The sequence below is a fragment of the Lactuca sativa genome, chromosome 5, assembly GCF_002870075.4.
Source record: "Lactuca sativa cultivar Salinas chromosome 5, Lsat_Salinas_v11, whole genome shotgun sequence".
In the NCBI taxonomy this organism is placed as follows: Eukaryota; Viridiplantae; Streptophyta; class Magnoliopsida; order Asterales; family Asteraceae; genus Lactuca; species Lactuca sativa.
Window position 1 is genome coordinate 319,069,660 of NC_056627.2, and position 11,606 is coordinate 319,081,265.

Sequence of the window (11,606 nt, forward strand, 5' to 3'; positions counted from 1 at the left end):
GATCTCCATGGGGAGTGTCGATAATGTTTGTCAAGAAGAAGGATGGTTCACACTGGATGTGCATTGATTACCAGGATTTGAATAAGTTAAAAGTGAAGAACCGTTATCCCCTCCCCGCAGATTAATGACCTCTTCCATCAGCTGTAGGGCGCATCTTGGTTCTCCAAGATAGATATGAGGTTTGGGTATCATCAGGTTAGAGTAAGGGAGGAGGACATGGAGAAGATCGCATTCCAGAGTCGTTATGGGCATTACAAGGTCGTGGTGATGCCATTTGGCCTCACTAATGCGCCCGCGGCGTTTATAGATTTGATGAATCGGGTATGCATGCTGATGTTTGATCGTTCCGCTATTGTGTTTATTGATTATATATTGGTGTATTCCAAGACTAGAGAGAAACATGAGGAGCATCTTCGCGAGCTTCTGGGGGTTTTGTGACGATAACGGCTCTATGCCAAGTTCTAGAAGTGCGAGTTCTAGTTATGAGAGGTCTAGTTCCTTGGGCACCTCATTAACCAGGATGGGATTTTGGTCGATCCGGCCAAGATCGAGGCTGTAGTTCAGTGGGAAGTTCTGAAGTCTCCCTCGGATATCAGGAGTTTCGTAGGTTTGGTAGGGTATTATCAGAGACTCATTTAGGATTTCTACAAGATTGCGGTACCCCTTACCCTTCTGACGAGGAAGGGGTGGATTTCCGATGGGGCCCTGAGTAGCAGTCGACATTTGAGACCCTTCGGGAGAGGCTATGTGAGGCCCCGATTTTGACCCTCCCATAGGGAATTTAGGATTTAGTGGTATTCTTGATGCTTCCATCACTGTTCTGGGGGCAGTCCTCATGCACACAGGATGGGTGATAGCTTATGCTTCGCAGCAGATGAAGCCGCACGAGACGTGATATCCTACCCATGATCTGGAGTTGGGGGCAGTGGTTTTTTCCCTCAAGGTTTGGAGACACTATCTTTATGGGGTCCATTGTACTATCTATACAGATCACAAGAGTATGGGGCATATTATGCATCAGTCGAACCTGAACATGAGGCAGCGTAGGTGGTTGTACGTAGTCAAGGATTATGATTGCGAGATCCTTTACCATCCGGGTAAAGCAAATGTAGTGGTGGACGCTTTGAGCCACAAGTCGGCTGGGTCCTGACTTCGAGAATTTTCTTTTCTTGTTGGACCTTGAAAATCCATCAAACTTCCTTTTCTCTCCTACCTCAGCTCTCTCCAGACCCTTCTCCCTTATCCGGGTCTCAATATTCTTAGCTACCCAGATGGCGACTTTCAAGGTGGTTGCTTGTTTGACCATTGGACCAAAGTCTGCTAGTAATCCATTGGCAAACTTGTTGACCTTAGAGAGTTTAGTTGGAACCAAATAAGGAACAATCTTCATTTTCTCCGTAAAACTTGCAGCATACTCGGTGATGCTCATTCTTTCCTTCTCTAGGTTTTGAAATTCGTTGTTGATCTACAGTAGATCCCGCTCAGAGCAATACTGCAATTTTAGTTGCACCAAATATCCTTCCCAAGACATCTAGCTAGCTTCTCCATTAGGCATGGTATCAACTAGTAGCTTGCACCAGCTCAGTACCCCTGACGTTAATAATGTAACTACAAGAACGGTCTTCTATTTGTTAATGCAGTCACAACTTTCAAACTTCATCTCCATCTTGGAGATCCAATCCATGACTTCCACCGGCGTTGGGCATCCAGAAAGACTCAGTGGTTTGGATGCCATGATATCCTTGTACTTGCATTCACGTATTTTATATACTCCATTGGGGTGGTTTCTTCTAACCATTCGTGGCTCAGCTTGACTGACACTCTGACTATAGTTTCCTTCATCTAATTGTTCAATGTTTAGCTCTGGTTGTACGATGGGTACAATATAGTTTCCTTCATCTGATTGTTCAATATTCAGCTCTGGTTGTACGATGGGTACAGTAGGTTCATCCCTATTCTGTTGAAGTAGATGCCTTGTCTCTTCCATCTGATGATCCAATATCATTTGCATCATTGCTTGTACTCATGCCAGTTTGATTGGCTCAGGTGCAACTGCTACCTCTGGTGCACGCTCAATCACAGGCCGTTGATTAGCATTTGCATTTCCATTAGCGTTTTCGAATACACTTCGGTTTCTCACCATGTCGATCTATACACCAAAGTAGGCGAATTTAGATCTTTATTTTTGATAGGCGTTTAAATCCTCCTTGTTACTCCGAAAAGTTACATGCCAGTTCTAATATCGTAGTCAAACATTTAGAAATATGAACCATAAAGTTTCAATATCCGATCGGCAATAGACCATAGATTTGTTCAAATAATAACATATAATGCATATAAGGTATCATAAATCATTTAGCATGTAAAAGTAATTTAGGCATCGTTACTAAAATAAGCTAGTGCTTGTGTCTATTTAGATATATTTCCTAAATATAGCAGACACACATCTCACAATCATCGCTTAGCATTCTAAGTTTAAGTCTAGAAATCCTATAAATTCCTAGTTCGCTTAAACTAATGCTCTGATACCAACTGTGACATCCCCAATTTCACGGCCAGAAAAGACCGATTTGTTTATGCTTTATTTGAAAATCAGAGTATCCTTTTGAAGACATATTTTACGGAATTTGTTCCTAAATCTATGATAAGTAAATTATCAAAGCATTACCGAAGAAATGGGTTTTCATTATATTAAAAACGTTGGGATGTTATTGTCAATACAGTACATAAACATAAACAAAAATAGGACAGGCCTTACAACATCTATTATTCTAATGGCCTATAATCTATTGATCTCTCATCAGATCATCACTCATGTGCTCTATTTCCACTACATGTAATACAAGAAACTGAGTGGGTCATGTTTGGGATCCTGGTGAGCACATAGGGTTTTTAACCCACAATAATTAAGTTTATTAATTTCATCAAATCAATCAACCTGATTACCCGTTCCTGTTATCCTCAATTTCTATCCATAAAGCATCTAAATTAAGGGACCTAACCTAAGGATTTTCATCGGGGTGGACAACACTGCTTAGGGAATTCCTTAGCAATATATGTCAACAAGGCAACCATGAGGGGTATGGAGTACAACTGGTGAACACGTAGTTTAAACACCTACAGGTTGCGAGCCTGCCAACATTCCACTGGACTGTCTAGATAGCCCGTGGTCGTCATCTATACTCTGCTAGATTAATGAATCAACTTAAACATCGAGGCCTCTCATCATTTATTTCAGTATCTACCCATCTTTGCCGATCATAATTATAGGTATAAAATACATATACAGTTTAAATCAAATAAAACATGTATATTTTGTTCATCCAACGTAGATATCAAGAACACGGATAATATGCACACATGGAACGTAATTTATATTAAATACTTCATATCTATGTGTAAGATGAAAGTAACTATGCACTCACTTGTTAAAGTTATGACTCTAAACTCGGGCAGCGCTTCGCTTCTAACAATTTTATTTTCCTTCGGCGAAACCTAGTATCATTATCACAAGATTTTAGTCTAATATTTATTGCACTAATTATTAGTCTACATTTATCATTAACTCAAGGTCTACGTCATGATCTATCAAGTAAGGATCAGCCAGGCAGGACAGTTGGGAGGCATGACCATTTCGGCATATAGTTTTTCTGAAATCCAACAACCAAGCCCAACGTGACCATTGTATACACATCTCCCGTAAGTAGATCAATCAGTATAACGACTTTGAATCACTTATAAATCTTGTTTATAGGTTCATAATAACTATAATGAACTTAAACATAAGTTATACTTAAAGTAGGGTAAGCATAACTCACTTACAAGGGGTTTTAGCTAGGAGTCGGGCTCTGCATGGGCAAAACTTCTGAGCCGAAATGTCTTCTTCTCGGAGTCTTTTAGCACTCCAGGTTTCACCTCTAACACTTGGGAAGTGCTAGGGAAGGGGGAGGGAGAGAGGGGAGGGCTAAGGAGGATATTTGAGAGAGAAATATTGGATTTGGTGTGAGGAAATGAGGTGATTTACGCCTTTACTTATAGGCCGGAAATTTGCATTACGCGGGACGTAATATCGACGTACACTGGGCGTACTCGGTATGCGGGGCGTACCAAGCCTGGTACGTTGTGCATACAGGACACATTTCGCGATTCGGTGGCAAGGCGTGGGGAGGAAGCAACGGTCCTGATTCAGCTATGTGTCACCTCCGAAGTTAATTAAGAAAATTAATTATTTTCTAAAATCTGTAACTTTCGCATACGAGCTCCGTTTTTCACATTCTTTATATCCATGTGTAGGTAGCGACATCATATACAACTTTCGTTTAGACTCCATCAGCTAATTTTGACTTCATTTTTAAAGTTATATTTTAACAAGCCTAGACAGTTACAGTCCGTTAAAAACTCATAACTTTGTCATCCAAGGTCTGTTTTCGTCTGTCTTTATATCGTTGAGCTCCTATTAACGAGAGCTACGATTTCCATTTAGATTGTGTCGGCTAAAAATTGATCAATCTAAAATTCGATTTCCGAGCTGCATATTATTATGCCAAATCTTAGAAAAATCATAACTTCCTCTAACGAAGTTAGATTTGGACGTTCTCTATATGCACGCTCTCGGTTTATTCTTAGCCAGAAACGTGGGCATTACACAATTATACCCCCATTTTAGTTTCTAGGTATTAAAGAGAGAGAGATTCTAGGTTTTGTCGAAACTCTGAATAACGCATGATGATGCTTCTTTTTCCTTCAGGGTTGCTTCTTCAGCTGGAAGTAACACACCATAAAAACTACTCCAAGCACCTATTAACGAACTCCAATTACCATCAGCTGAAATGTGTTTTTAATTTAGGGGTGCAACTGAATGTGGAATATATTTGTCACTTTAAAGGGGAGATGAACCACAACAAAGAACACTGAATTGAAGATATGAGCAGAACATGGTCAAGATATTCCACGTGAGTAAGACATCAGATGACATAGATAGAAGCGATATTCATGGGGGAGTTTCAAACATTTGGCAAGGTGGTTATATATACGGAGAGGAAGAAGAATGTCAATAGTACAAACATTGGTTTCAACCGATCCTCTGGTGTTGAAGACATTAGAACTTGAAAAAACTAGTGGATGGTGTGAGATGTGGAAGCAATCAATTGAAGCTTAATGCTGCTACATAAGAGAATATGTGGCCTCTCTCTCTCTCCCCTTCGCCTATCCAAACTATCTCACATTCTCACTCTCTCAAGCCCCTACAACTATAATTCGAGAGTGCCTGAGAAAATTTACTCTCACTTACGAAGTATTCAGCCTGGATCGCCAGATATAATAACTCTTCTTGTTGTTGCTACTGTAATGCTAGTCTTCCCTCCTTTGTAACTACAACAAATGATTCAATCCACATCCACAACATTGAAAACAAAAAAAGCAACATTTGTAAGAACCATCGGAGATGGTTGAAACATTAAATAAATCAATTAGAATACCAAAAAATAGATTTTTTTTAATCAAAAAACAATCTTTCTCTCCGTCAGATTAACACACACACACGTTTTATATATATATATATATATATATATATATATATATATATATATATATATATATATATATATATATATAGGCTTAGGTTATTCTATTCAAACTAATTATTGTACATCTATCATATACTATGAGAATTACTAAGAGAATAATTTGTTTAGCAAGGCGGATACGTTCAACCTTACAAGAATATTGACATTTTCATGCATTCTCGTTAATTTTTTTTTTGTGTTCTCACACATCGTTTTTCACTCATTTTCATTCTGACAGAATATGACCCAATAAAACATTCTGACAGAAATGAGAATAATAATACTAAGTGTATAATAACCTTATAGACAATTTAATTAGTGAAAATGTGTGTTAATAACAATTGTTATGTAAGATTGAACGTATTTATATTATCAAACAACATATTTTTTTTATCATTTTCATAGCATACGATAGATGTACAATAATTAGTTAGAATACTTGAACCAAGTTATATATATATATATATATATATATATATATATATATATATATATATATATATATATATATATATATATATATATATATATATATGATGCAAGAGCTTTTTACTATTCATTTTCCTTTACTATGTATGTATAGATTCAAAATGTCTAAAATCAGATTCAGTTACATATTTTATAGTACATCTAAGACAAATAAAAAAAAATAAGTCTTTTTAAAATAGAGATTTAGTATTTTGTCATAGCAAATTTTCATATTTATATTTTCTCCTTTTAAGAAATTTTTATTTAACAATTTTTACCAATTATAAATTTAAACTTAAATTATTTGTATTTTACAAGTCGCGATTTTTGTCCCTTACTATATTTTGAAGTTACATTTTTAGTCTCTTACATAAATTTTTTATAGTTTTCATTTTTATTAATATTACTTTTTATTTAAACGTTATAAACTTTTACGACACTGTTAATATTTGTAAATTATATTATATAGACGAGATACAAATGAGTTACCTTGCACATTAAAGTTACGTTTTGTTTCATTACATAATTTTTTTGGGCTATAGTTGAAATTAATTATGTTAAAAACTGTCTCAAAATTTCTCTCACAAACCTTATACATGTTGTGTTGCGTTTTCTAATATACCCGGCTTCCGCAGCATCGCACAGACGGTCCAAACTCTAGTTAGTAATTATAGATGAACACATATTGACGGGAATTGTAGACAAACAAATGGATATTATAGGTCAAGATGGCCCTTTGATTAAGCATACCGATGGGAATTGTAGATGAATACACACATAAACCGATTGATTCGAGCATATCAACAGGAAAACACGTATACACCAATCGATTTTTGGATGAACGACGGGACGAGAGCGTCAATTTTTGGAGCATCACGACAGAAAGTTTAGATCAAGGAGTGGGATGAAGAAGCATGTTGTATAGAGAAGGCTAAAGAAACATCAACAAAGGAGGAAGGAGGGTTGAGTTTGGAAATTACGTTTCTCTCTTTACTATTTATTAATTAAACTAAAGGGTATAAATGTCAATATATAATGTTTTCAGTGGAGGAATGAAAAATATACGATCGAAAAATCACGACCCTAAAAAAATATCGGATACGGAATTATAAATTTCACATGTCCACCTGTTACTTGCATTCGTCAACGACCAATTCCATGCATACCAGAGACATAAACTATTCCCGCATGTTTCTTCCACTTAAATTAAAAGTATAATTAAAACTAAGAGTTTGAGGAACTTCATTAGTCTCCTGCATTCTATTCTTGAAAATAGCCAATACCCAATTAATCCAATCTTCGATGATAAAAACTTCTTCTCTGAAAAGAGCGGAGCAACGGCGGCTAAGCCTCAGTCGCTGTGCCGGATTCCATGTCTTATCCGCCATCTCCATTGCAGCAATATTTTTCACCTACATATTAATTACTACACATACACTCCCTTCTAATTATCATCCTATTCATACTTTACCTCTAACCATAAGTCCAATTCATCCTCCTCTTTTAAACAATCCGACGTTCATCGTACGAAATGTAAAGTTGACTTCCTATTCCATCCATAAACCGATCCACATGTTTAAAGAAGATGCTCAAAAAACTGTTTTAGAAGATGATCACAAGCCGTCGGTTTCACTGTTCAATCACACCAGGAAAGAAAAGATATTCAAAGAAAAGCTTCCTGAGTTCGATATTCTCAAGTCAACCCCGTTGACTAGAAGATTCAAGAACCGGGCTCAAGAATTCTTTAAAGATGGATGCAAGGTTAGGTTCTTTATGACCTGGATATCACCATCTTTGAGGGTTTTTGGAGATAGAGAAGTTCTTGCTATAGATGCTTTGTTGAAGTCTAACCCTAAAAGCTGTTTGATGATACTATCAAACACTATGGACTCCGTTTATGGGATTGGAATCTTGAAACCATTCATTGATCGTGGGTTTAGAGTTCAAGCCATCACACCAGACTTGGAGTTCTTATTCAAGAACACCCCAGCACAATCTTGGCTTGATCATATCAAGAATGGGAAAACAGAAACTGGTACAATTCCATTAGCACAGAACCTGTCAAATTTGATCAGACTGGCGATTCTTTACAAGTATGGAGGTGTTTACGTGGATACAGACTTCATCATATTGAAAGATTTTAGCAGTGTGCACAATTCCATTGGTGCACAAAGCACAGCCACGTCTGGGAACTGGACTAGATTGAATAATGCTGTATTGATTTTCGACAAGAACCATCCTTTGTTATACAAATTCATGGAGGAATTCGCATTAACATTTAATGGCAACAAATGGGGTTATAATGGACCTTATCTCGTATCAAGAGTGATCCAAAGAGAAGCTACAACACTCAAGTTGAATTTTACTGTATTACCTCCAAAGGCATTTTATCCAGTTGATTGGACACGTATAGGAGGCTATTTTACACCTCCGGTAAACAGGAAGCATCTTAGATGGATCGAAGCCAAGTTGGGTCAACTATGCAGTTCATCTTATGGTGTCCACCTCTGGAACAAGCAAAGTCGTGGATTGAGGATAGAAGACGGAAGCATCATTGCTAGACTGATTCTTGATCATTGTGTCATCTGCAATACAAAATAACAATTTTGTATCATATGTAACTCCGTTTGTCTAAATGATTAGAATTTATTCACCATAAACAGAACGTGATAAGTTCCGTTCTTTTTCTTTAACTTGCATGCATGATATATAATCAAAAAAGAAAAAGCATTAATGTTCAATCGGTATAGAATTCATGATCTTTCTGGCCTATATAGTTTTTAGAGTTTTCGGATGAATATGTATTACAAGTATATATAAAATGGTTATATGCATATAAAATGTATGCTTAACTGCTTTTGATTAATATTTGTGTGATATATCCTATCATCATCGTACACAAGTTTCATCTTAAACAATTATCCTGTTTGTAAAAGGATATTTTTTCTTAGTTTAATGTGGAAAACTGATGTATAATGATTATGACATCTCAACCTTCATATGCCACCTATCAGAACCAAGTCTTCAAGCTAAAAAGAATAAAATTAATAACTTATTGCATGTGTTCCAAATAATTAAATAAGTGTTGGAAAGGTTCAACATTCCGAGAGATTTGTGCTGAAATTTTGAAATATTGGATGCAAAGGGTATACCGGTGTAATGGATTCTCCGAATAAAAGTCATCATATAATCATTTGATGCATATTATGGATCCAACAATGATAGTATGTTTACAAACTAGGTGTCAAACTTATCTATTACACAGATTGATTAAAAAAGAAATTAAATTTTAAATTGTAAATAATAAATATTTTTTAAAATAAAATTTTGAAATAAGAAATAAAGAAATATATTAATTGCAATTTAATATCATATTTATGACATTTATACTTTACATATATAAATGTATAAATATTAAGTGACTTTTTAATTTTAAAATTTGAAAAACCTAAGACTTGGCATGTGAATATTATTTATTTCAAAAATATCATAAAATGACAAGTGTCAAAACTCATGAGATTGACACGTACCAAAATGGATCTTCATTTATTATTGTTGATTATTTAAAGTGGCTATATAACCATGCCACATCATTTTTTTTGCTGTCATGTCATTTTTTGACGTGTCATCTCACTAGCATTTTTTCGTTAGCATTTCATAGGGAGTGATAGCACTCCTAATACTCGTTGATTTTTTTATCAAAATTAAATAAATTATATTATTTAATAACCAAACATTTTATATTAAATAAATTATATGTTTATAAAACACAAAAATTTAATATTAAATAAATTATATGTTTATAAAACACAAAAATTTAATATTAAATAAAAAGGTATCTATTTTTGGACAAAAAATACAAAGTTGCTGAAATTTTAAAGACCAAATGTGTAACTTCTTTATATTCCTCTTTAATTCTTGTTAAAACGACAACTTTATCTTCCCCAATTTTCTGATTAAAAGAACACAACAACAACAAAATAACATATTAAAGCTTCGACTATAGTCCATTGAAGGCCTAAAATCACCCAGGTTCATCATCTTTCTTATTAGAGTAAACTACTGAAATCGTCCCTATGATTTAGTCAAAATTACACTTTTGATCCCTAGCTTTTTTTGCACTCAAATCGTCTCTGTGGTTTGATTTTGTTACATTTTTTTTCCATATAGTTTGGTCAAAATTACACATTTGGTCGCTAACTTTATGTATGTAAAGAACGAAAAACACAACTAAATCAGACCACAGGGACGATCCGAGCGCAAAAAAAAGTTAGGGACCAAACGTGCAATTTTGACCAAAACATAGGGACGATTTTAGTAATTTACTTTCTTATTATTTTCTTCTAGTATTCTTCGATTATTGTACAAATCTCAACCACCAATCACAGTCTTCTCTTGCTTTCTCTCTCATCTCGCTAAGGGTGTAGTGGCCCATCTTTGGCGACTCCTCAAGCAAAGGTGAGGGGGTGGTATAGCGAGTCCATGGCGAGTCACTCCCTCTAGCCTTATGTGACATCTCCATTTTCACGGCTAGATATGACCGATTTTCTTTATGCTTTATAAAAATCAGAGTACCTATTTTAATAAAAATGTTGTGGAATTTGTTCCCAGCAAAAACGTGATAAATACGTTATCAAAGCATTTTCGAAGAAAAATATTTTTATTCATTTTAAAACATTTGGGATGTCATCATCAATACAGAAACAAAAACATAAACAGAACTTACATTCATTATCACTATTGATTTATATCTCCTTAAAATCTCAGTGTAATGTGACTTCATATCAACACCTGTGATATAAATAAACTGAGTCGGTCAGGTTGGGAAACCTGGTGATTACATAGGGATTTCAATCCCACAATGTTATACCATATATATAGTTTAAAACTCACAAAATATACAATTTCACCATATATATAAACAACTCTTATTCCACCCCGTCGATCCTCACAATGAAACTATCCATACTCTCGGACCTAAAATTAGCCGTTTTACCTAATCCATACTCCCGGATCAGAAATGAACGCCTTTACCTAATCCATACTCTCGGACTTGGGACGAATGACTAATCCATAATCTCGGATTAATGATGAATAATTATGCCTAATCCATACTCACGGACTAGGGACAATGACTATGTCTAATCCATGCTCCCGGATCAATAACATATACTAAGGTTTTATTCTTTGAGTATAATTCACTCGTACTCGTAAGAAAACACTACCCAATATTCCTCATAATTAATTTAGGTTTACTCTTTATCCTAAATCAGCATATATAATCAGGTATGTTCTTTAACAAGTATATCAGGCAACATCAAATAATTCGCACATAAACATTTATTTAATACTTCAATCGATACTTGTATTAAAATCATGTTCATGAAAGAGACTATGCACTCACACATAAACCCTTCAACAAATATTTAACTCTTTAACATATATTTAATACTTTAATTAATACTTGTATTAAAATCATTTTCATGAAAGGGACTATGCACTCACTTGATAAGGTGGTGATTCCGATCTCAGACAGCGCTTCGTTTCTAAAAAAATAATTTCCTTTGACGAAAC

The 11,606-nt window shown here is 35.2% G+C and overlaps 1 protein-coding gene and 1 long non-coding RNA gene across 2 annotated transcripts; one reads left to right on the forward strand and one right to left on the reverse strand.

Moving 5' to 3' along the window:
* The first annotated feature begins 7,252 nt into the window (after positions 1-7,252).
* LOC111890673 (uncharacterized) lies at positions 7,253-8,725 on the forward strand. The gene has a single exon (XM_023886774.2). The coding sequence runs from the start codon at positions 7,335-7,337 to the stop codon at positions 8,631-8,633; it is 1,299 nt and encodes a 432-aa protein (XP_023742542.1). The 5' UTR covers positions 7,253-7,334; the 3' UTR covers positions 8,634-8,725.
* Positions 8,726-10,027: 1,302 nt separating this feature from the next.
* Positions 10,028-11,606, reverse strand: LOC128126319 (uncharacterized). Its single transcript, XR_008224128.1, has 3 exons — positions 11,538-11,606; positions 10,759-10,823; positions 10,028-10,607 (listed from the first exon to the last, which is right to left on the reverse strand). It is a non-coding gene; the product is annotated as an uncharacterized LOC128126319 (long non-coding RNA).